Raw genomic sequence first — 27,367 nt, 5'->3', positions numbered from 1 at the left:
GCAGACTAAAAATGTAAATACACTCCAGCTAGTGCAGAAAAATTTACCGTATGGAACGGTCTTGTGTTAATTGAATATATTCTACTAGTAGACCTAGACAACAATATAGAATTATGAGCCCTTCCGGAAAGTGGAGAGGCTGGCTTGCTGTGACGGGTGGAGTTTTGGTCCATTTGACGCTTGGAACGATTTACAGCTATGGTGAGTTGGTTTTTTTTTTAATGAGCAGACTTTGTCTTCAGTCCCAGTCGTTCGCTTTTTTGTTGTCTCAAACTCAAAGTTTAAAATAACAAAGTCCAAAGCAACGCAACGCGCTCTCTGCTCTGGGGCCTTTTTCATGACGAGATGAGCGATACGTAAGAACTTCCTAGGCTAGGACCATTCTTCCGAGATAGGAAGATTGGCGACAAATCGGCACTTTCCGTTTCACAAATTGTCTTCCAAGACCAAGTCTGCGACATCGTTTGATATCGACTATCGGAAAAATATTTATAACTAAGTCTTTATCACTTGGCTGAACCTTTTCAGAATGACGACTTTTCATAGGTCCTAAATTAAAATCAGGAAAGACTTCCTTATGTCCCCTCCACTAATTTTAAAAAATACTTCTCCAAAACCCGGCCCCTTTCGTTCTCTTTTTCTTCTTTTTTTTCTCCTTCTGGTTGGAACTTGGAGTTGGATTCGAACCTCTCGTTGCACTTGCAGAACGATGAATCTCCAGTCTCTCGCCTTACTCACTGAGCTAGCAGGAATTGTTGAAAGCCAAATGTTAAAATGTGTTAAAAGGTTTCATAACGGTTATCTTCTTCTTTCCTTGGTTGGCAACCAGTCAGGATTGACTATTTTTGCCACAGCTTTTGTTCATTTTCAACAGCTTGTTATTCTTGTTATTTTTCTTTTCTTTTCTTCTGTTTTCTTTTCTTTTCTTGTTATTTTTCTTTTCTTCTGTTTTCTTTTCTTTTCTTGTTATTTTTCTTTCTCTTTTCCTTTTTTCCTCTTATTTTATTTATTTATTTTTTTCTCTTTTTTCCTAGTCTTTTTCTTTTCTTTTCTCTTTTTTCTTTTTATTTCTTTTTTTTTCGTTTCTTTTCTTTTGTTCTCTTTTTTTCTTTTCTTGTTTCATTTTTTCCTGCATTTTTTCTCTTTTCTTCTTCTTCTTTTCTTTTCTTCTAATATAGACATATTGTATTTTTGTCCTTTTAAAATAATAATTTTCCTTTTTTTCTTTTTTTGTATGCATTCTGTTTCTTGCAGCACGTTTTATTTTCTTCTGCTACAGTAAGCTGCAATAGAGAAAACAAAAGTAAACTGGATTTGTGGCCTGATAAAACTTCAGGTTTCGGGACACCGAAAACTAAAGTATGGGATGAAAGTGCAAAAAAAAAAAAAAAAAAAAAAAAAAACTTGAAAACAAAACAAACCAACAAATAAACAACAAAACTTCTCTCTTCATTCTTAACTCCTTTCTGTCCCCCCTGACAAATCACCCAATTAAAGAACTCGGATAATTAGCAAAGGGTAAGGAAGGGAAAAAAGAATAAGGAAAAAAAAGAGAGAAAAACAGGATCCACGACGATCGCTGAGCTCCGCGTTACGGGCTATCTGTTGTCGATGTAGTGAAATGACATATAATCAAAATGTATAGGACTTTAGGAAATTGGCAAAGCCGATCTCCTAATATTTATATAAAAGTTAGGTCCTACCTTAATTCTTGCTCGCCAGAAGATAGAATGGGGTCCAGCCGCTCAGATAAATTGCACAAATCCGTGAATAGAAATATATACACTTCACAATTTCAAATACAGTAGATAAAGGGACAGATGTCACAAAATGTCTCGCGAAGTAATGAGCTCATTAAATATGCAGAGAATATAGACTTCGAATGAGTGGAAGTGACGGTAAGGAATAAGATTGGAAAATGCAGAGAAATAATTAAGTATAAGTTGATCCTCCACAAGATTTGATTCAATCCTCACTAGCAGCTGGATGAGATGGTCAGCATGAGTGGACAGGACGAAGGCAGAGAGTAGAGTGATGATGTGGTAGAGAAAACAAGTTGTTTTTACCAACATCAGAAAAGATGAGACAAAGAAATAAGCGCCAAAAAGGGGCAAAACACAGTTGAGAAGAACAAAGAGGAGAGAAGCAGACTGTGAGAAAAGCAAACATGCAAGCATCTCTGTAGTGATGTTGTATACCTGCAAGTTCATTGCAATAAACAAGGAACAATGAAAGGATGTTTGCTCCAAGTCTAGGAACAAAAGAAAGGTTGTTTCTCAATATAAGAATGTGTTTGCCAAGTAGATTTGGACAGAAAATGAGTTGGCTTGCTCTGTGAATGTGCAGTATTGTAGTACATACACATGGCGTGAACAAGTGAGAATATATGAAATTGGAAATAAAAGAAAGAATTTATATACATATACAGAATGTTGAAATATAAATGAAAATATATACAAGGAAAGAATATATAGATGTAGATATAGATATAGTCAAGTCACTACAGGACCATAGGAAAGTGAGTAAAAATCAACCGATATTACGACTAGTCTACTCTCCACGAGTATTGGGCATTTATTTTTCTGACTAAATAAACCGATGCCATTGGGAATTACACACTCGAAATTTTGACGGAATAAAGCCATGGTATGTATCCAACTTTTCCTTCTTAAATCTCTTAGATATATGTTAGATAATTCTTGATAAACCTCCATATTTTTTTTTCAATAGCGGAGGGGACATATGGAAGTCTTGCCTAAAATCATATATTTCAATAAATGGAGATCAAATAATTTTGTATTTATTACTGATTGTAGAATTTATTTATGGAGCTTACTTTATGTAGGTATGTGACCACCCATGGGTGCCTAGCCAACTTGTTCACTGTAACCACCTTGCCTGTGGGGAATCTACATGTTGATTAGTACATGTATGGTATATCCTATGCCAATGCAGTACACAGCACACACTTAAAAAAAATCATTACAATATCAATTTTGTGACCAAAAATACTGATTTCCATACGGTTGCAATTTATTTTTTTATTAGTAACCTGGGAATCATGTTTGTATTCACCAGAGCGCTCAATTACTTAAATTTTGAGCATATTTTTGTGTACGCCCTCTATTGGTGGAAAATAAAATTGCAAAATAAAAGTTCATTTTTCAATCTCTGTTTTTAATGATTGAAAGAATTTAAGGTACTTACATATAAGAGCCAAGTTATATGATGAACAGCTGCAATGGAAACTGACAGTGTAAAAAACCCAAGCATTTGTCCCCGAGAACCAGAGAAAATCAGCCAAACATTGCCAACCTTATTTCACCACATAGGGAATAGTAACAGAGAGCAAGGTTATATCATAACCTTGTTCATTGAATGTGTGGGCCTATCCCTAACTTGGGCTGGCTCTTAATAACTTAAATCAAAATCTTATTTTTTTCTAAATTAGAAATAGATTGAAAACTTACAATTTTCTTGCAATTTTACTTTCCATCAATTGTACACAAAAATATGCTCAAAATTCAAGCTTTTGAGCGCTCTGGTGAATACAAAAAAAAAGATCCCCAAGTTACTAATGAAAAATAAATCGCAACAATATGGAAATTAGTATTTTTGGTTATTACAAAAGTGGTATTTTAATGATTTTTTTAAATAAGTGTTATACTGCATAGATCTACATGTAGATTCCCCAAAGGCAGGGTGGTTGCAGCTGCAGTGAACAAGTAGGCATTGAGATGTTTACAAACTCCTCCGAAAAGACAAATTTCAGCTACATGCATCTAATTTGAATTTAGCCTATAGATTCTTCCATCTTGCGAATAAAATTATGTTGTTGTTTTTTTTCCTTCCCAGGAAACATGGCACCTTATATGACATCATACATTAGGAAGTACAGTTATCCTTCAACTCTATCTTATCAGGTAAAAAGTTGGAGGGGGGGGGGGGGGTGTTTCACAAATATTTGATAACAATATAGGCATTTATGTAGCACCATCTATCTAGAAATAATCTATTCCAAGGCACATTGTGATATTGCCCCGGCTTTTAATAGCTCAAGCTGCCTTTCAGAGCTCAGTGCATTCAAGGAATTATTACATTAAAATGGCAAGAAAATTGCATGTTTTTCTTCATTTTGCACAGCTTTGCTCACTGTGAAGTATCGTGTGCCATTTATGATTATCACATGAACGTGATTTGACATGTACAAACTTAAATCTCAGGCTTGTAGTATGTCCATGTGTTTATTTATGTTCATCCTTAATTTCTCAGGGGCAGCTAACACATTAAACTTTTTCCTCTATACCTGTCCCAATCCACAATAAATTTAGATACAGTAATGTTTCATTCGTGTGTATGTGTTATATTAGTGCTAAGTAATCATGCTTATTTGAATGTTCATGTATTAGTCCTATAATATATTTTCTTAATATGAATGAAATAAATTAATTGAATAGACATGTGCTGTGAGGTGCTGTGGCTCAGTGGATAAGTCTCCGGACATTGAACCACAAGGTTCGGGGTTCAAAGCCCACCGCAGCATTCGCGTCCTTTGGCAAGGTATTTATCGACATTTGCCACTCTCCACCCAGGTGTAGTAAATGGGTACCTGGTAGGAAGGAATTCCTTGAATGCTCTGAGTGTCCGATCAGGATAGCCATGCTCAAGCCGGGGTAATAGTATGTAGCACTTAATAGAAACATTTGTATTAGCGCTATATTAATGTTGCATATTATTATTATTATGTTCTTAATTACAGGAATCCTCATTCGTCTTTGCCTTGATGCTGTTTGGCCAGGGCTCCTCCATGTTTATTGGGGGTTATATTGAAGCCAGACTAGGCCCTAGAATTACAACTCTGATCGGCTGCTTGCTGGTCAGGTGAGTGCGAGTTGACCAATCAGCCATGGTCTATGAAAAGATGTCAAGATTCTAAGTGGTGCATATAAAAAAGTACTCAATAAAAAGAAATCTTTTCATTGGGATTGGGGAAAAGGATTCGGTACATGTACATTCATAATCTGTACCAAATTTTTGTTCTATATTTTACTATTGACAGTGCTTATTTGTCGAGATTCATTTTAAATTTGGATTTTGCATTTAGGTTTATGCTCCTCATGAAGCATTCTGCCTTTATTAAAACAACCTAAAAGATGTTTCAATTACATGTACCATGGATCGTCTAAAGCATTATTTTGTTCTTGAAATGAATCATTTCAAGATGTGCCTTTGAGGACTATTTCCAAATATATTGTTTAATTTGGAGATTCAACTTGAACTTTATATGTTAATGTTACATAATTATTCACATCTTTTTATTTTGTTTATATCCCCTAGCAATTAAATAAAACTGTTAGTGAATGTTTATTTGCTAATAATACTTATTTGCAAGTTATGCCTACTTGCAATTTCATTTACATCTTGTGCTCCATGAGACATAGGTTTGGGTAATTGGCAGCTAATTCCATGAAATGCTTGTGCATTAAGATTGCGGCTGGGAAGCCAAGGCAATAGTATTTAGCACTTAAATAAGTTTTGACAATGTGTACAGTGGATATGAATACCTGATGAATTTCATATGGGTGAAATCAAAGTAACTACCTGCTAGGTGTATGTATTCTTGGTATCTTTCAAATTTCCAACAGGGCAGACATTGTCTCATTCACCTTCCCCTCCTTTTCCCTTGCAGCATGGGTATGATGTTGTCTGCCCTGTCCATCCGAGTATCTTTCTTTTTGCTTCTCCTAACCTACGGCCTCATCTTTGGTCTTGGAGTAGGCATAGCCTATGTGCCTCCACTTGTCTGTGCAATGAAGGTAAGAAAAAGGGTGAGGGGCCCGTTTCAGAAAGAGTTGCAATCAAACCCAACTCTTAAAGTCAAACGCAACTTGCTTTCGAACCAATCAGAAGCATGCATTTGAGACTTGCAATAGAGTTATTTGTTATTTTTACCTGTGTTTAAACACAACTCTTTCTGCAACATGCCCCAGGGGAGTGTTTCATGGAGAGCTTTGACAGTGATTTTGAATGACAGTTGTTACAAGCTACTGGAATTCCTTGCATCTGATTGGACAAAAGCAAATTTGTTGGTGGAAATCACTGACAAAACTCTTCATGAAATGCCCCCTAAGGGTGTGTCTTATGAACCAATGACTTTCAACAAATCATTTTTGTATTTTTGTTTAAATTCATTTCTTTTTTACTATTTCTTCATATTTTGTCTGTGATGGAATATGAAGATTAAGGCTGTTTATATATTTGTTATGCTGTTTAATATGCATAGGACCCCAATTGTCTAATGATACCAGTACATGTACATTATTGAAAGGGCACCCTAAATAAATGATTGTTAAAAAAAAATGATAATAAATTTATGTACACTGTAGTCTGCATCAACTTTCACACACTTACACCTGTGCATTATTTTCTCTATATCTTTGAGGAGAGACCTGTGTAAATCTTCAATTGTTTTGCTTATTTATTACTGAGTAAAAAAATAACTCATTCCAACAGAATCATCTTATCTAATCGTATACACAAATACATGTATTAAGTAGTCAGTTTCGTTGGATTCTTTTAAGATTAGTGATTTCAAAAAATAGGATTTATTTTCCATTAAATTTTTTTCTTCCTGTAGTGGCTGCCAGAGAAGAAGGGGCTTGTGAACGGTCTTGTGGTTGCTGGTTTTGGGGGTGGGGCATTCATCTTCAACCAGATCCAGACGGGGTACCTCAACCCCCACAATCTGGACCCGAATGTGACAGATTCGCAAGACCACACAGCCAAGTAAGTCTGAGCATGAGAACTTTCACGTAGTTTCTTCCATATTTTTGATTATGTAGCAATAACATTAATTGTAAGCCTAAGCATGAGCCTTACATGTATTTTATATTAATTATGATAATACATGAAGCTGTACGAATACAGAGCTTTTCTGTCAGAAGATACAAATGCAGTTATTATTATGCCAGCTTTTGCTCAAGCTACCACTTCATCGGTCGTGCTTGGTCGTGCTTGGTGCTTTCACAGAAGTACAGGTATTCGTACTGGTTATCTATTCACCTCACCTGGGTCAAATGCAACAGAATGCAAATTAATTTCTTGCTGAAGGAAAACATGCCATGGTTGGCCTGATGTTCGAAAGACAGGAGTTAAAAAACCAATAGACCACAAATGCCCGAAAGATTAATTGAGTAAAATTATATTTACATGTATAATAACAATAGGCATATTGCACCCTCTATCTAGAAATAATATTTTGACGAGCACACAATTATCAAATTAGTAGGAAGCATCAAAAATGGATTTGAAGATAGACAGGACATTGCTGAGATGAAAATCTATCTTTGCATGCTCAGCAATATACATCTTTTCTCTCTTTACCACATGGTCCTTTGATTTTTTATCGGGTGTATATAGATGACAAGTGGGACAGGTAACAACTTTGAACTTGGTCCAAGTCCATGGATGCACGATGATGATCTAATTAGTTTTGCTTTTTCCTGTCCAGATATTACGATCAAGACTCCATATTGGATAAAGTCCCTATGTCTTATGTTCTTCAAGGAGGAATCTACTTGGCCATTCAGATTGTGGGTGTTATTTTGTTGAAAGATCCACCAGAAAATGGGGTATGTCAGAGTTTAGTTTGCAGGATACTGACATTACTTAGAAAAATGGCATGATTTGAGCAGGGCAATAGTTTTTAATATTGCCCTGCTAAAATATTATTAAACAAATAGTGACTGCTTCTTTTTTTAGGCAATAGTATAATCTATTTTCTTTGGTAATCTTGAGACTATGGGCCTACTATTTCTATTTGGGCATATTTTTAATTCTTTTAAGCTTTATAGTTTTTTAATTAGTTTTTGTTTCTGTTTTAAAAAAGAAGCTTTATGTTAAGCCATGTTTTACTTCAAGGACTTAAGGATCTAATATTTTATCCAAATAACTCTGCGTTTGAAGCATGTTTTGTTTGTGTTTTGTTTGGATTATAAATTTTTATATATGCAAATATAATACTCTTTTTTTTTTTTGTCAATGTGAGTATTATTTTGCAATTTTGCATGATGAAATTAATAAAACAAAACAAAGAAATGCCTTGGTGACCCACAGGTCAACAACTCTCTGTACAACGACGAGAGTGGTCTCTTGGACGCCCAGACCCAGGCCAAGAAGACAACCCACATGGATGCCTCTGATCCCGATGGTCCCACAGAGGAAGGGGACGAAGATGGCCACTCCAAACGACTCCCTTTTGGTATTCCTTTCCCCCTGGAGAATGGCGGGGACTCCAAGGCCTCTGGGCTTGACCTCCCTCCCAAGGTGATGGTTCGGACTACCGCCTTCTGGTTGCTATGGGCAACCTTCCTTGTCAACGGTCAAGGCATCATGTTCATTTCAAGTCTGTACAAGGTATGAACAGTAGTTTGTTTTGAATGGAAAATACTTCAGTATGTTTTTTTGAAGGGTAAGGGGTTCGTAGTACATGTAATTATTGGGAATGGAAATACATAAAGATATTCTTCTTTATCCCTGATGACCATTTCCTTGCTCTGTTGGAATACAGTACCACAACACCAACAACATTAGAAGAAATAGTTACTGTAGTGTTGTTCTGAAATTGAAATTTGTCATCAGGTAAATAGTATTACTATATCACTGATAGGTATGAGGTAGTAGTAGACTATTGACCTCAACATAAAACTATTCTTCATCCAGGCATACGGTCAGATGTTTATCCCAGATGACCATTTCCTTGCTCTGGTGGGATCCTTTGCAGCCATCTTTAATGCTGGAGGGAGGCTGTTCTGGGGCTGTTTGGCAGACAGGTATTCCTACAAGGTAAGGCACCACCACACACCTTTAAACTACTGGTATGCGATCCAAATTTGGGAGAAACTTTATTTTGGATACCTTCCCATATCATAAACACATAAAATGATCTCTTTTGAGGTTCAGAATAACTTAGAATAATGACATAATATAGCTTTTCTCCATGCTTTTAGTTCGGAGTAATATCCAGATTAGCTAAGAATCGTAGCCACTTATAATCGTAATCATTACGGTTATATTTCAATTTTGCCTTTATATCTCAAATGAGGGATGGAATAACTATTAATTTACAATGAGGTGTTCAAGTAATGATTCGGCAATTAGGACAGTAGTATATCCCATGGTTTAATTGAGGGTAGAAAATGCACGGGGGCTGGGAGCGATTTAGCCCCTGAAATGCTCAAAAGACCACTGGGAACTGAAAAGGGAGCACTAGAAATCCCCATTCATTGCAACCTTAGATCTTATCCAAAGTTGTAGATTTAGGTGGTAATGAGGAAAAGTAGCCCTAGAAAATCTAAAACAAAATTTTTGCCTGGCTTGATTTCAGATGTTTATAAAGTTTATTGATGGAGCATTGTGGCCCAGTGGATTAGTCTCTGGACTTTGAAACAGAGGGTCGTGGGTTCAAATCCCAGCCATGGCGTAGTTTCCTTCAGCATAAAATTTATCCACATTGTGCTGCACTCAACCCAGGTGAGGTGAACGGGTACCTGGCAGGAATTTATTCCTTGAAATGCCACAGCGCTGTAAAAGGCTACGGGGCTAAAGCCTGGGTAATAATATCCAAGTCCTTTGGAAGCGCATAGAGACGTTATTTATAATGTGTTATGCGCTATACAAGAACTGACTATTATTATTATTCTCAATTGGGTCTAGATATCAATGCTACCAAGTATATGCCTGAAATACATGGAGCTAGACCTCGTTCTCATTACAATCCTAAAAATGAGTTCAGTGGAAAACAATTCAGGAAAGTGGTTTTCAAAACCATCTCACATAAAGTGGTCTTGTTGCTATGGGAACATTCTCTGTGGGGTGACATGTTTCTACACACAGTGTGTGGAGTAGCGCGGCAAACGTGTGAAGATCACTTTCTAAAGAACGCTTGTGTCCTCACCCACACTTAAAGTAGTTTTAAAAATAATTAGGCAGAAGCGGTCACATCGCAAAGTGGTTTTCCAAACTGGTTTGGAAGATCACTTCCAAGACAGCGATTTAAACATTAAACTAGTTTCCACTGAAGTGGTTTCCACTAAACTAGTATTAGGACTGTAGTGAGAACAGGGACTTAGAGGCAAAGTTGACAACTTTATTCTTACTGTGTCCTGAGTCACTTGTTTGTAAAATCTCAAGTGATGTTGGAATAACTCTTTTTCCTGTTATCCATAGTTGGCGATGGTCTTACTGACTGGATCAAACGCTATCTTCATCCTCACTCTCATTGCTGCACAGTACGGGGGCAAGGCCACGTTCTTTATCTGGATCTGCGGGATCTTTTTCACCTTCTCTGGAAACTTTGTCCTCTTTCCGACTGCCACTGCAAGGTAATGTCACATCAGGGGGTACTTCATCAACATTTTCATCCGACAAGTTGTCAGATCTGACAACTTTCCTTGAGAATGATTGGCTGAGAACCACTCACTGTTACCATGGTAACTGTCCGATAAAACAATCCTTTCATGAAACGCTCCCAGGTCAGAGGTCAAAGTCCATAAATATGATTCAGAACAATTGCTAAATACCCACTTGTTAAAAGCATCAAAGTTACAAGTTTTTACTTTGGTTTCACCCTTCCCCACCAAAAGTCATTCAAGTACAGTCTTGATTCCTTGTTGGATATTATTTTACCTCCGTAGGGCGTTTGGATCCAAGTACGTAGGACCCAACTATGGGATCGTGTTTACATCAGTGGCTCTCTCATCGGCGATAGGAGCTATGCTAGCTACGACCCTTCATGATCATCTGGCTTGGTTTGGAATGTTCATGATCATGGCGGGATTCTCCATCATCGGTGAGTCACTATTTGAATACATGTGTGCAGACTTCACCCGTACGTATAATGACATCATATCTTTTGTGTTAAATCCTGAGAGATCGATCGACCAAACACCATGGATTAATCACAGTGTTTCTCTTTCAATTCTCGCTACCCCAAATAGCGATTTCGCCGAGATCCGGGAAAATCCCTGTAACGTGCATTGCATTATGGGATAGCTTTTTCGGTATTACAACTTACTGTTCGGAAGTCCAACGCACTGTTTTGCCATTTAGATCAACAGTGCCGTCATGCACAACAACACAACGTAGCTTTCGCTCGGAAAGTTCGTGATCACAACCCTCTCTTTCACTAACAGTTTTACAGCCTTTTCTGCTAAAGTCACTAATTCTGCCTGACGCTTTCCATTGCACGGTATTCATCTGTCAGTTAAGATTTTTTTAAGTTCCGAAACTGATTTTTATCCATTTTGTGGTCGACGAAAAATTGAACGAAATGAATGCTGAATATATTTAGTGTCTAGTTGAATACGATCGTGATGTCAGGTCGGTCGCTAAATGCAAAATTTTAAGATATTCATTATTTGTTTGATTTTTTTATAACCAAATTAAAACATGAATAACAATTATTCTCACGTGAAATATATTTTTTATTTTTATTTATAATTCAAATGGAATCAAAACTGACCAAATGTAATAAAAAGTATTATACTCTGTACATATTACGCTGATTGGTATCGATTTCAGCGTGGTGGAAAACTCAGTATCGCGAACCTCGCGCGAGCATGACTCTAAACCGGAAGTGGTGATGACGACCCGACGGAGTGAAAATTATCTCGTCTCGCGCATTATGAGATTTTTGTTCCTATTTGGGGTAGCGAGAATTGGTTACAAACCCCATTTAATCACTACAGTATCCCCTGGGCCCCATCACACAAAGGTTAGCGATTAATCGCTAAATGAAATGGCCTATTGAAATCATTGTTGCCTGCTCATTTTGCTCAGAAGTTTGGCCAAGAACCAGTCAGAATTGCTCTTTCAAATTAGCGATTAATCGCTAACCTTTGTGTTCCGGGGCGCAGGTCTTACTAAGTTTTAATCTCTATGAGTGTGTGAAACTGGCTTTTCAATTAATGGTAAAATTCTTTATAATATTTCATTATACATTATATAATGTATATGTGGAGCGTTGTGGCCCAGTGGATTAGTCTTCGGACTTTGAAACAGAGGGTCGTGGGTTCGAATCCCAGCCATGGCGTAATTTCCTTCAGCAAGAAACTGATCCACAGTGTGCTGCACTCAACCCAGGTGAGGTAAATGGGTACCGGTAGGAAGTAATTCCTTAAAAAGCTGTGTGCGCTATGAACGCCTAGCTTAGCCGGGTAATATAGGAGCGCCTTGAGCACCTAACAAGGTGGATATGTGCGCAATATAAATACCCTATATTATTATTATTATTATATATGAGTATTATTATTAATTGTTATTTTTTATTAATTCATTTGTCCTTCATTTATTTTTTTCTTAATTACAGTAAGTCATTTATTCAGTTAGTTAGTAATCTATTGATAATCTGTCATGTTTGCCTGGCAGGGAAATGCAATGGTGTGGTCTAAAGCACTTGGTTTTTTTTCTCTCTCTCAATTTTTATATTTTCATACAGGCCTCGTCCTCACATTTTTCTTCCGCGTGAAGAACCAAGAAGGAAATCATATATGAGAAACCTTCAGTTTCCGCTGCACCATACTGCATATGTGGGTATTCGATCACCATGATAAGGCGATATATTGTCCCTCATAAATATTCACCTCGCCGTGTTGTGGTGAATATAATCATATCTTCAGCTTGGGTTAGCATTCAGACAGATCATTGTGGTTTTTCATACAGCTGTATGTAAGTTACTCATAATTTTAATCACACAATTGGTTAACACTGAGTGATTTGTGTTCACATCATATTTTTTCAACTCTCATTGATATCTGATCTGAGCCTTGTTATATCGCCCCAAATCCACTCTGTCGATTGCTCAACGTTCTTTTCAATAAATCAAAAGATACAATGTACAATCAAAATACAATTAATTGCAACTTTAAAGGAGAATGAAACTCTTGGAGCAAGTTAGCTATTGTGAAAGCAGACAAATCAAAGAATAAGATCAACAAAAGTTTGAGTAAAATAGGACTAGCAATAGAAGAGTTATGAGCATTTGAATGTCGAGATCACTAATGCTATGGAGATCCTCCTATTGGCAATGCGACCAAGATCTATGATGTCACAGATGAACAACTCTCCCCTTTTGGACACTGAAAATATACCCCAAAACATCTCTTTTTGCTCATTCTAATCATATGACAAACGATTCATCAATGATATAATGTTGTGAAACCTCTGTCCTATTTGTCCTCTCATAAAGAGAACACATCACCTTGTGATAGACTCTATAAAAGTGAGAATATAAGTGAAATAAGTACTAAAGTAATGAGGGAGTTGTACGTGTGTGACATCACATATCTTGGTCGCATTGCCAATGGGAGGAACTACATGCCATTAGTGATCTCAATATTCAAATGCTCATAACTTTCTTATTATTCATTCAATCTTACTCAAACTTTCAACAATATGTTTCTTTGATTTTTCTCTTTGATATGGATTCAGCTGGTTTCAAGGGTTTCATTCTCCTTTAAAGCTATGGTATAGAACCACGTACAAAAAGTTAGAATCAATTGTACATTGATTGTATCTCTTTATGTTACACCAGGGCCCCGTCTTACAAAGAGTTACGATTGATCCGATCAATCGTAACTCTATCCATCAATGTCATAATTTTTTCAACAAAAAATTTGCACAATGTCCTTTGTATTCGAAGAGAAGCGCAGGGCATTTTCAAGAAAACAATGAATGTCTGAATATACATGATAGTCGGAAAACATTTTGAACAAACATGCATAATAGATGTTGACGTTGCTGGCCGTCCATAGTTGTGATTGATCGGATCAATCGTAACTCTTTGTAAGATGGGGCCCAGGGAGACGGTTCTTTGAAAAGTCCTGTCTCCCAGGTTACTTCCCCCGCCCCCTCCCCATCCTCCCCCACTCCTCCAATCAACATTGTGTTAGGTTATGATACAGCATTTGGAAATTATTATTCAAACAGAGGTGGTAGTTCAAGTAAATATTTGTTATCAAAATATATTATTGATACTCTAACCCTTAATAAGAGGCAAAGTAAACCATATGATATTCATATATGATTCTCGAGATATAATTATTTTTATCAAAATATATTATTGATACTCTAACCCTTAATAAAAGACAAAGAAAAACCATATGATATTCATGTACATGTATGATTCTCGAGATATAATTATTTTTATCAAAATATATTATTGATACTCCAACCCTTATTAAAAGACAAAGAAAAACCATAAGATATTCATGTATGATTCTCGAGATATATATAATTTAACAAAATATATTATTGATACTCTAACCCTTAATAAAAGACAGAAAAACCATAATATATTCATGTATGATTGTCGAGATATATATATTTTTATCAAAATACATCATTGATACGTAACCTTAATATGAGACAAAGAAAATTCACAAAATATTCATGGATGATTCTCAAGATATATATATTTTGCACTTTCTAGGAGCTTGATTGTATATGTAAAACAGCCGCCTAATGAATTTAGAATGCCTTCTAAATATTGCCATTATGGAGTTTACAGACAGATATATATTAAATCTAGATATTTGTATATTTTGGTGAAATGCTAGACATTTATGTAATTCAGAATTTTATTGATATGCAATAGCTATTGATTGCTATTATCGATTGTGGTCTGTTTGTGCTTATGGGCTTGATTAGTGTATTTAATGCGGTGATGAGTGTCTCTTTGTGGGCTTTTATTTAGTGTAATAGTGCTGTCTTTCTGTTTTGGGCTTTTGAAATTCCGCTGCTGATTGTACACAGTGCAATATCTATGTCTGCCTCTGAATGTACAAAATGTGCAATTGATTTGGATCTACTTCAAATTCAAAGAGAGATAACATTATCTTTCAAATACAGTAGACTCGCTAAAACTAGCACCTCATTACAATATCTTTGTTTAATGACAAGAAATATGTATTTTACAGGACGTATTCATTGCTATACTTGTGTGCAATTTATAGAGTTTATTATTAACATGTACTTTTCTTGGTATTCAGTGTATTTTCTTCATGTACCAGTATATCGTACTTTATGGTCTACACACCATATGCCCCATACAGATGAAAGCACAATTACCATATATTGTGTGGGTTATCTTTTCCGAAAACTACATGTATATATTTCATTGAAATTAGATTATGCAAATTATAACCATCAACCATCCACAATATATGCACAAATATTTCATGTGGTTATTTTGTTTATGAATGTAATCTGTAAAATTGTGTATTCCATGCCTTATTTTTTTCTTAGTGGGATCATATAGGCCTACATGTATTCCATATTTCTCCATTCCAATCCTGTATGATTTCAGTGTTCAGTCACAAATGATATTATCATGGAGTTAAAAAGGATGGAGGGACAACGAACTGCAAATTAATTCATATAGTAGCTTTCAATTTCTAAAGAAGTACAAAGAATACATGCGTCCACTTTAGCCTTTGGTGGCAACCTGTGATGCCGGCAGTTTCATTGGAAAATCAAAAAGTGGTTTGTGTTGAAAAAAAAATTATTGGGAATACATGTGTTTCCAACTGTTTTTTATGATAAAACATGGATATTAAACACATGACAAAATATGTCTCAAAGCCTCATTGTGTCCCCTGAAATGGGGCAAGATATTTTAGGATAGCATTTTCAAAATGTGAAACCCCCTCAGAATTTGCCAATTTTCAAAAGAAAATTTGATGAATTTCCACACACTTTTACATGTACATCACAAAAAATTGTAAGATTAGAACTCTATGGCCCGTATTCTGAACTCAGATTCAAATTAAACCCTGCATGGTTTAAAGTTGTGGTTTAACTGTGGAGAGCCAATTGGGGCACAAATCCCTAACAGTACACATCTCAACTCATTTGACATTCAAATTGTTCATATCTGTTTGTGAATGATGACTGAAGTTTTTTCTTTATTATGAGAGCAACAGAAAACAAAATAGTAAACATAAGAGATATACAATATAAACAGAAGTTTTGAATTTTTGGCTTCCCATAATTTTAGCACAGAGTTAGACCGTGGTCTAAGTTAAACCTGACTTCAGAATACGGGCCTATGACTGTGTCAGAGCCAGCCACAGTACATAGTGAATGTAGTCTCACTACTTCAGACTCTGCATTATGCACTATGTGATTAAATGCAAAAAACAAAGGGTCTGTGCCTGCAGACTAGCACTAGGAGCTGTGTTACAAAGAGTTGAGTTTAATATAGTCATGCTTACATACATGTAGTAAATATCAGTGCGGGCACTCTTAACATTTAACCTTATTGATAACTATACAGTAGTGCACATCCTCTGAGCATGATAACAATCTGATCAATGTGATGATGTGTTATATATCGCTCGCAACTGAGAAGTTAATCACAATTTTAGTCACACATCTTTGTGAAACAGATCTGCTTTTAATACTAACCAAAGTGACTAAAAACATAACTGTACATGCTCTATTTAATGGTGCTTCACTGATACTTTTTTTTCTCAGAGAAATTATTTGTAATTTCTATTCTTTTTAAAAAATATTTATTCCTTTTTCTATATCATTTCTTGGGGATTAGAATTTGTTAAATGTGTTTAATGGTGCATCACTATCATTTTTTATAGGGAGATGATTTCAATTTTTTTTTAAAACAGATTTTGTTCTATTTTACAAACAGATTTGAATTCATGTTCTTTTTTACTTAAAATGTAAGCCCTCTTTTCATGGGTATAATACGTTACTGTTATTTGATTTCTTGACTGTTTCAATTTCTTTTCTTTAAGAACACAGGTATTTTTCTATCACACTTATTGATAACTTTTTATCAACATTCCTGGGGGTTGGAATGTTCCGAAAGATTTTACATGTTGGAACATTATTTGCACAGAGAAATTATTTTAGTTCATTACCGTATATTTGCAAGAGCCTGTTTGAAGATTTTGTGAAGGTTCCGTATTGTGAATTTATCTCATACCTGGTACCAATTTCCCATTCCATTCTTATAAATATGTTTTAACCAATGCATTATTTTTCATGGGCTGATTATGTGTGAAATATTATATTTTTTATGTTACCCCTATCATTGTAATTATTTGTAAAAAATATTTTCTAAATAAAAACCCTTCATACTTTACAAATTTACGTGACTGCATATCCAGGGACTCAGTTTTAAAGGGAGTGAGAGCGATCGTTCGCTACTGCTCGCCTTAATCCATTTCAGGTAGAGCGATTTATCACTTGCCTCAGCGAAATAGATTTCTTTGTGACATGAAATGATAAATGCAGAAATGCAGAAAAACTAGAAATCAAGCAACATCATCATACACATTTGTATTGTTTGTACAACCATGTATAATCTGTATTCTGACATCACTTAACCTGAATGTAGCGTGTCAGTCAATGATCCCTTACCACTCCCCTTAAAACTTTTAGGGAGCTTTTTATTGCTCCCCTCATGATTATAAAACTTGAGTCCCTGCATATCCTATTATTCATAAAGATTTTTTCCTATTATTCATGATTCTATGCTTCACTTTTTTTTTTTCATTCCTGCCAGAGGCCTTAAATTTCTCCAGTGAATATCAGATTTTATGTTAAATATTTTATACTTATCTTTTATGATATACCATTTCTTGTTGGACAATTACTTCAAACTTTAGGAATGAATGATATTATTATTAAGAATCACCAAAACTTGATACAAAGATTATGTATGAGTTTTACTAGACAGCTGAATATGAATTTGTGCTATATTGAAATAATGCTCAAAAAGTCACAATTGGCTTTTACAATTTAGAAAATTTTTGTTGTCCTTTATTATCAAAATTTTAATGCATTTTTTGGACCAAATATTAAACATGTCTTGTTTTCCTATCCATGGGGCTAAAATTAGTCATATTTGCTTTTAGAATCTACTTATTAAAAGTATTTCTTTGCATGCAAGGAGCTGCTTAGATATATATCAGTATTGTATTTAGTGTGTCGTGTACATGTCAGTACAGTCATGTTAACCCTAAATCTCCCGGGGTATTTTGATTCTTGTCATTCCGGGGGGGGGGGGGGGGGGGGGCATTATGGCCCCCCTTAAGATCTCAGCTGCAACAAAAATTTGCATGATGGTAGAGAATGACGTAATCTACGCAGTTGCATTGGTAAATTTCACTGAATTCATATATTTTTATTGTATATGAATTAATTATGCTAATTTATTCATGAAATCATACTTTTTGCTCTGATTCACTAAATAAAGCTCCTAGAATGCTATTTTTTGGTGAAAATATTTTTTATAGCATTCCTAACAATTGTGAATGAAAAAAATTCTGGTACCAAGACCGATTTCTTATGTATTTTATTGTTTTTTTAATTTCTTATGTATTTCTTTGTTTTTTTACTTTTTGTTTTTTTATTGTTTTTTCGATGGAAATCGTTCCAGACAAAATTAATTAAGTTTAATCAGTTAAAGTAGAAATAATGATACATTTATGAATTTTGTCTAAATACACAATTTGCATTGGATTTGTACATGAATCACGTTTATGAGCAATTTTGGGTCTGACATGCACTTACATAATGTTGCGTAATGTCGTAACCGCGTCACAAATTTGGTCTCAAAATTTGCGCGAGACTTAAAAGTAAAAAGTCAGTGAGCGGCGAGGTCAAAAAATTTTGCGCAGCAGATATATCGCGAAAATTGTCGAGGGGGGGCCATTATGGCCCCCCCCCCCCCCGGAGAATTAGGGTTAAGCTTGGCTAATTCTGTCTTGTTGACTGTTGTTTCAAAATTGTGTGTCACAAACTTTCTGTTTGCTGCAATTTCATGTGATTGTTTGATGACACTATGTCATAATGTGAATTTATATTGTATATGACCTTTTTCCCGTATTCAGATGAGGCTAAAATGCTATAGTTTGGTTACAAAAATGTGTCTGCTTTATCAAGTGAGTTGACATTTGCTTTGTTATTCATTCATTTTCTTTATCAACTTATTTTCTATGCATGGGGTGATAGTTACTTTGTATGGTTCCACATATTGTACTGATTTGTAAGCACAAATATTTATGTTTATATATGAAATATATGTTCAGATTTGGTGGTTAGTTTTCTGTACAGAAATATTTGTACTTGGATGTTTAATTTTTCCTTAAATATTTGTTGATTTTTGTTCAGTTTGCTTTTTTGTAGAATATGTAACCAGCATCAACAAAGCTGCAATACATTTCTAAGTATTGCTACAAGTTTCTTGGTAGGATAAATCATAATTCTTTCCATCATGTTATAAATCAATTCAAAATCCTTTCCACGATCCACCATCTTACACATAGGATTAAAGGGATGGTCCGGGCTGAAAGTATGTATAGCTTAATAAATAGAGTAGAATTCACTGAGCAAAATGCCAAAAATTTCATCAAAATCGGATAACAAGTAACAAAGTTATTGAATTTTAAAGTTTAGCAATATTTTGTGAAAACAGTCGTCATGAATATTCATTAGGTGGGCTGATGATGTCACATCTCCACTTGTTCTTTTGTATTTTATTATATGAAATTAGGTTTATTCAAATTTTTTCCTCCAAGAACTAGAAAAATTGGATTGACAACTGATTTAGTGCATTAGATATTTATTGCTGCAACTTATTTCATTATACTAAGGGAGACATATTATTCACACAAGTATGAAATAATGAAAAAAATATGATTTTATGTAATGACATAAGAAAACTGAAAGTGGAGATGTGACATCATCAGCCCACCTAATGAATATTCATGGCGACTGTTTTCACAAAATATTGCTTAACTTTAAAGTTCAATAACTTTATTATTTGTTATCCGATTTTGATGAAATTTTCAGCATTTTGCTCAGTGAATTCTACTCTATGTATTAAGATATAAATATTTTCAGCCCGGACCATCCCTTCAATCAAACTTGTACAATGTGTTCAGGGAAGTAAGAAATGAAGAAATAAACAATTTTGTAGCAATTAAACTCATATTTCATTACTACCTCAAATATCTAATACTCTATAGCCATGTTGAAAATGATTCATAGGCACATTATGCAATGACATGTACTACCAAATAAATAGGGACACCTCATGAATACATATTTCTTTTATTTTCCAGTTATATGCACCTCTAAACAAGCTTACCATCATTAAAGCATCCTTTTCTTATCTTATTTTATATATTCATGTAATTAACAAGCCATGTTCTTTGGAATTCAGATTATATCAACGGGTTGTTGATATGTCAGGCAAGATTCTAAACAATTATCACGTCACTGGATTTTATCTCAAATAACCTTAAAGAGAAATTCCAGTAGTTGCAGTAAACACTGATTTCATGAGAAAGTCTGTAAAACAAGGCTTAATTGTCAGTATATCATCGAGGATCTAGATCTGGTACAGTTACATAAACTGAACTTTGTGAAATCTTGAAATCTACGCTGCAAAATGTTCAGGCTGAAGATCCCCAACTAAGATAAGCGCACGTACGTGGGACAGTGTATAATTATTGCTTCGAATGTCGGGCCCGACGCTCTACCCGAATCCTGTGCTTATTTGCTGATTTCTCAGCAATTACACAATTTCTTCCAGAATCCTTTTGCACATATGTTTTATTTATACAAACAGACACTTTGGTGGTCATTTCATTGGATTCTGTACGAACTCATTTTGATATTGTTACCAAAACTAGCATTTGCCTTTAATTAGCATATGTTCACATTGGCCCGTATTCTAAAGTCTGGTTTGATTTGTACTCTGGTCTTAAGTTGTGGTTTAACTATAGGTTGCCAAGTAGTACAGATTTTCCGTATTTAGTACTGAAAAATGAGAATAGTGATGGATTCAAACAAAAATATTAATTTGTAATGTTTCAGTTTTATATGTTGTCCTATGGTTTTTTTTTTTTTTTAATACTGATTTCCTCACCAAATACTGATTTTCAACTTTAAAAATACTGAAATGTACTTGTTCAGGTTAGCAGCTCTGGGTAGCCAATAAATATCTAGATGTAGAGGTTCAATGTATAATTAGCCCTCTTGACTCTCAAATTGTTCATAACTGTTTGAGAAGGATGCCCGGGGGGGGGGGGCACTCGACCAAAAAAGTAGTGGGTATGTGCCGCGGGCGAGACAAAAAACGGGGGCCTTGGAGCGGGCTTATTGTAAAAAGGAGGGTCCTCGGAACGGGCTTTGGAGCGACAAATGTTTGTGAAAACGGGGGTCCTTGGAACGGGTCGCCTGAGTGTGATTGCGTATTCATCCCTATGGAACGGGCATACGTGCATGCAGCTATAGCCTGGAAATTTGAGTGTAAAAATGGGGGTCCCCTCCGCGGCACATACCCACTATGCATTATATACTGAGTGTGCCCCCCCCCCCCCCCGGGGAAGGATGTAGCTGCATTCACCATTAAAAAGTGAAGAAAGAACACAGTTAAACATATTAAAACATACAATGTAAACAAATTTTTGACATTTTTGGTTTCCCATAATTTTAGCACAGGGTTAGACCATGTTCTTAGTTAAACCTGACTTCAGATTACAGGCTGTTGTGTCTACATAACGGTTTATTGTTTAAGAATTTTATCAATAGGTAGTTTTCGCATAAATTTACTAGGGGGAAACTCTCTACAACGCATCGATTCCTTTGAAAATGCAATTAAAATCACAATGTAGAGCTGAGAGGCTTTTTTCGAAAGTCGGTGGACTGGGACAGCAGATCATCCGAAGATTTTCACCGGACGAACAATTGCAAATATGTCGTTGTCCAGAGTCATGAGACAACGTTGCTGACCCGGTCCACCAACTTTCGACAAAAGCCTCTCCATTGTGATTTGCCTTGCGTTTTCAAAGGAATTGGTGCATTGAAGAGAGTTTCCCCGAAGTAAATGCAAAAGTCTGGAATGCCTAATGATGGATTGCATGTTTGTTCGTGTTTACAATCCAGATATCTATTTGTTCCAACACCATTTTTATGTTTGATTTTTTTAAAAGATTTCTATAGAATTTATTAATGACTACATGTGATATCAAGGTTACAGCTGTGTAGTTGAGACAAATGTTGCAATATTTCTAGATAAATGTGATGCTCATAAATACACGAGTCATATACTTTTCAAGTTCAAGTGGGGAAGGGTGGAATAATAGTTCACCCACCCCCCCCCCCCAACAATACGTCTGCCGCTTGAATTTACTCCAGTGGTGATGATTTATATCGGCTTAATAGCAATTTATTCAGCTTTGATTAAATTATTGAATGTAGCTTGTGCAAATGAAATTGAGTTTGAATGTGTCTTCATTGATTTTCTTAGCTGTAGACGATGTATTACTATGCAATCCAGGCTGGGTTGGTGCTTAAGAGAGAGGGGGGTGCATCATATTCATACCCAAATGTGAATTTGACATTCGGATTTAAATTGCCCAGAGTAGAATGAGGTTTATGACCAGCAGATGTTACGTAATGCCTGAATGGAAATTGGCTTATGAAAAAGTCTTTGCCTGGCCTGACAGTTGCCCAGGGCTAAGCAGACTAGGCCGAAGGGTCCCGGGGGGGCCACTTCCATTGACGAGTGGATACCATGCCCGACCAAGGGGTCTCGAAAAGCACCCTAAACACGTATTTTCCATATTATGAAAATGCACCCCTTAACAAGTATTGGCGTGTGAAACCCTACCCTTAACAAGTATTGGAAACAAAACGATACTATTGGCAAGTATTCCCTGAATTGCACCCCTTAACAAGTACAACAGTTATTCAATTGTACGGTCACGGACGTCGGTTTTACCTTTACCTACATCCTTGGGTTTAGTACAGCCCCACCTCCCACACCTCACGCAAATCGTACTCTAAACACGTAGTGTTGACTCTTGGGGCAAAAAGTACATCCTTTATAAAACATTTGTCTTAATTTTTTTATACCCTCGCAAATGCGACCCTAAACACGTAGCTTTCCTAGCGAAAATAGATACCCATTTTTCATTATTTTAGTGTTTTTGACACCCTTATTATGTTACGTATGTAACGTGCCCTATCTTGAAAAAGACATACTTTTTACGTGTTTTTTCGTGCATGGTATCCACTCGTCAATGTAAGTGGCCCCCCGGTCTCAACTGGGATACCCAAGTTTGCTCATCCCCAAAGATGTCAATGGTACAGGCATTTCCAGTGCTTTTCACAAAGCCCAAGATCAGCAAATACATGTTCTAATCCACTTCCCCTGAAAGTCGAGGCCCATCCCTCTTTAAACAGGGAGCGATGTGGGTCTTGTATTACAAAGAGTTATGACTGATCACTCAACCACAACTATGGAAAGCCAGCAACATCAACATGTAAAATGCGGCATTTTCAAACTATTTCTAGATATTACATGTATGTATATTCATACATTCATAATTTTCTTGAAAATTCAGTGTGCTTCTCTTTGTTGACAAAGGACATTGTGCAGCTTTCCTGTAGAAAACAATTATGGAAGCGTCGTGGTGTAGCGGTTCTGACTCTCGCCTTGTAATCAGAGGGTCGTGTGTTCGAATCCCACCATGGCCTAGCGTCCTTTGGCAAGGCGTTAATCCACACTTTGCCACTCTCCACCCAGGTGTTAAATGGGTACCCGGTAGGATGCGAAAGCCTATGTAGTATGCCTAGCAATTGAGTCTTGGAACTCTTGTTGGAATGCTCCCCAGGGAGTGGAGAAGGTGCATACATTGTATGCGGGCATGCAAGGATCCGATGACCGGGGTAATAATATGTCTGTAAAGCGCTTAGAGACGTCGTTCCGATGTATTAAGTGCTATATAAATGCGGAATATTTTATTATTATGACATTGATGGATTTCCATATAGTTGATGTTGATTGGATCAATTGTAACTCTTTGTAAGACTGGTCCCTGGCCAACGCTTTGTTTGGTTTCTCATTGTCTGTGTGTTATAGGTTACACTTCGTAATTCCGAAGGTTCTTTATTCCGACGGTTCGTACTTCCCAAACACGTAAATTGCCTATACCTCGATGTTCGTTAATCCGAAAATGTAAAAGGGTTCGTTCATCCGAACATTTGTGGCGTTATTCCGAAGGTTCGTTATTCCGAAGGTTCGATAATCCGAAAACGAAATAAGGTACGATGTTCCGAAGGTTCGTTGTTCCGAAGGTTCGTTAATCCGAAAACGAAATAAGGTTTGTTGTTCCGTTAGTCCGAAAACGAAATAAGGTTCGTTAATCATTAGTTTTCGGATTAACGAACCTTCGGAATTACGAACCTCATTTCGTTTTCGGATTAATGAACCTTCGGAATTACGAACCTCACTTCGTTTTCGGACTAACGAACCTTCGGAATTATGAACCTCATTTCGTTTTCGGACTAACGAACCTTCCCCGGAGGGGCCACTTACATTGACGAGTGGATACCATGCGCGACCAAAAAAACACGTAAAAAGGATGTCCTTTTCACGATAGGGCACGTTACGTACGTAACGTGATAAGGGTGTCAAAAACACAAAAATAATGAAAAAAGGGTGTCTATTTCGCTAGGAAAATTACGTGTTTAGGGTCGAATTTGCGGGAATTATAAAACAAAATTAAAATGTTTTATAAAGGATGTCCATTTTGCCCCAACACTTCGTGTTTAGAGTCCGATTTGCACGAGGTGTAGAAGGTGGGGTCGTACTAAACCAAATAAGGTAAAGCCGACGACCGAAGGACCCGTAACAATAAAACATTCCTGTACTTGTTTAGGGGTTCATTTCAGGGAATATTTGCCAAGAGTATCGTTTTGTTTCCAATACTTGTTAAGGGTAGGGTTTCACACGCCAATACTTGTTAAGGGGTGCATTTTTAGAATATGAAAATTACGTGTTTAGGGTGCTTTTCGAGACCCTATGGTCGCGCATGGTATCCACTCGTGAATGGAAGTGGCCCCCCCGGGGAACCTTCGGAATTACGAACCTCATTTCGTTTTCGGACTAACGAACCTTCGGAATTACGAACCTTCGGAATAATGAACCTTTGAAATATTCGAACCTTCGGAATAACGAAGCTTCAGAATTACGAATGTATGCGCAATAAATAGCTAATATTAAAATATACCTTTGTGGGCCCATCATGGTCTAGTGGTTACGAATCTTTGTCTTTCAGTCCGAGGTATGAGTTTGAATCCAAGCCATGGCATGTTTTCCTTCAGCAAGAAATTGACCCACATTGTGCTGCACTCAACCCATGTGAGGTGAATGGGTACACGGCAGTATATTAATTCCTTGAATGCACCAAGCGCCTTTAGCAGATGGAGCTACAGCTGGGGTAATATATAGTGCGCTATTGAACAGGCAATTAGATGATCAGCGCCTCATGAATATATGTACATGTATCTTTCAAGGAAACTATGGATAATACAAAGGAAAAAATTGGCTTATACATGTAATTTAGAAAAGCCCAGATGAAAAGTACTGGGGTCCGTTGCAGAAAGAGTTGCGTTTGAACGCAAGTCAAAAAATCAATCGCAAGTCCCAAATGCGTGCTGTTGATTGGTTGAAAATCAAGTTGCGATTGATTGCAACTCTTTCTGCAACGGGCCCCTGGTCTTGCTACTTATTAACATTATGGTGGTATGAATATATCAAGTAGTTTGTGTGTTATCATACAAAACTACACTGCTGAGAATGATGCACTGTGCAGACCTGCCAACCAGTACGTTTTTGGCGTATTTAGTATGTTTTTGCAACCAAAATACGGCAGTACGTTTTTTCTTTAAAAAATACGTTTTTGTAAAAAAAAAAAAAAAAATCATAATTTATTGAAAAAAATCATCTCTATATGTCTCTATTTCATAAAACTTACACAAATATGGGTATTAGATCAATGTAATTTCAGGTAACTTGGTTTTTTTTTCAATCATTTTGTTAAAACCAGGGTGAGATATACACATATTTAAATGTTTTTTTTTTCATCTACAAGAGCAGTGCGCATTTTAGCTTGCATGCAGCTTGAGCGCCGCGATGAGCGAGTGCGCCACGCATTTTATTATGAAGTACACTTTTTTGAGGAAAAATACACTTTTTTTAATCACAGAATACACTTTTTCATTCCCAGAGGTTGGCAGGTCTGACTGTGGGTAATAAACAATACAAGATATGGCTAGTCGAGGTGCTGCTATCAAGGCCATTTAAGGGGACTTTGTATAGACCTGTCCAAGTAGAGTTCTCCTCTAAATTTCTGAAAATAATACAGAAATAAAGAATGAAAAGGTACTTCATACAATTAAACATTGGAGTCTGCAGTCATATCAGAAAAATTTCATTTTATTTTCATTGATGCATAACTTACAATCATAGATAAAAGTTGTGTTTGATAATAGACTACATGTAAAACATACAATATGAAAGAAAAATATATAATATTCTACCAAGACCAAAAGCACAATGGTATAATTATATGAAAAGTAGGAATAAATAGGAATTTTAACCTGGGTGTGGTTTCACAAATAGCAATTGATTGTATGCTTGATTGTCACGACCAGAATAAGCCACATTACTTGAGTCCTTTTAAGGGGTCAACGGGGGTGCAAATGGATATCTGTAGAGCACCTTTGTGAAACCTGGGTGTATTAAGTGCCAAATAAAGGCAGATTCCATAGTCAGCTTGAAACTAAAGCCACGACTATGTCACAATGTAAACTACAATAGTATATGAAAGATGGAACAAAACAAACAAAAACACCCATTAAAGTAAGCTTTTACTGGTAATTTTTTATTTTAGGTAGAAATATGTGGAGTATCTGAATTGTGCAAGCCTTGGGGACGAGTTGCAAGTGATTGCCAGCAACTCACCCGCAAAAAAGTTTTGAGCATGTTCAAAACTTTTCTGCATGCAAATTAGACTTGCATATTAGACTTGCATGCACTTCTGCGGGCAACTGCGTGCAGGATAATGTCAATGCGGGTGACCTGCGGGTAGCGAAAATAGTCACCTACAAGTCACATGCAAGGCCTTCATGGAATGATGTGACTGAGCCTTTATAATGACAGTAAAAAGAATTTCATCAACATATATAAGCTAGAGGGCCAGTGTCTCCTTCGAGACACATTACTGTTAAAGGTCAAGTCCACTCCACAAAAATGTTGATTTGAATAAATAGGCAAAAATCAAACTAGCAAAATGCTGAAAATTACATCAAAATCGGATGTAAAATAAGAAAGTTATGACATTTTAAAATTTTGCTTGTTTTTCCAGAAAACAGTGATATGCACAGCTCAAATGAGACAGTCGATGATGTCCCTCACTCACTATTTCTTTTGTTTTTTATTGTTTGAATTATACAATATTTCATTTTATATAGATTTGACAATAAGGAT

At 36.1% G+C, this 27,367-nt stretch overlaps 1 protein-coding gene across 1 annotated transcript; it reads left to right on the top strand.

Moving 5' to 3' along the window:
* LOC129279564 (oxalate:formate antiporter-like) lies at positions 1 to 12,873 on the top strand. Its single transcript, XM_054915666.2, has 11 exons — positions 1 to 201; positions 3,856 to 3,923; positions 4,760 to 4,881; positions 5,690 to 5,816; positions 6,638 to 6,786; positions 7,511 to 7,631; positions 8,116 to 8,415; positions 8,722 to 8,844; positions 10,228 to 10,382; positions 10,695 to 10,849; positions 12,497 to 12,873. The coding sequence occupies exons 1-11, from the start codon at positions 114 to 116 to the stop codon at positions 12,550 to 12,552; spliced, it is 1,464 nt and encodes a 487-aa protein (XP_054771641.2). The 5' UTR covers positions 1 to 113; the 3' UTR covers positions 12,553 to 12,873.
* Positions 12,874 to 27,367: the final 14,494 nt, after the last annotated feature.

Source organism: Lytechinus pictus, chromosome 16 (genome assembly GCF_037042905.1).
Source record: "Lytechinus pictus isolate F3 Inbred chromosome 16, Lp3.0, whole genome shotgun sequence".
NCBI lineage: Eukaryota > Metazoa > Echinodermata > Echinoidea > Temnopleuroida > Toxopneustidae > Lytechinus > Lytechinus pictus.
This window is presented reverse-complemented; position numbering and strand designations above follow the sequence as displayed.

Bases quoted from the DNA above. Each gene is read 5' to 3' on its own strand.
- LOC129279564 (XM_054915666.2), top strand. From the start codon at position 114: ATGAGCCCTTCCGGAAAGTGGAGAGGCTGGCTTGCTGTGACGGGTGGA. The intron at 7,632-8,115 runs GTATGTCAGAGT...GGTGACCCACAG, and splicing joins AAGATCCACCAGAAAATGGG to GTCAACAACTCTCTGTACAA. The intron at 10,383-10,694 runs GTAATGTCACAT...TTACCTCCGTAG, and splicing joins TTTCCGACTGCCACTGCAAG to GGCGTTTGGATCCAAGTACG.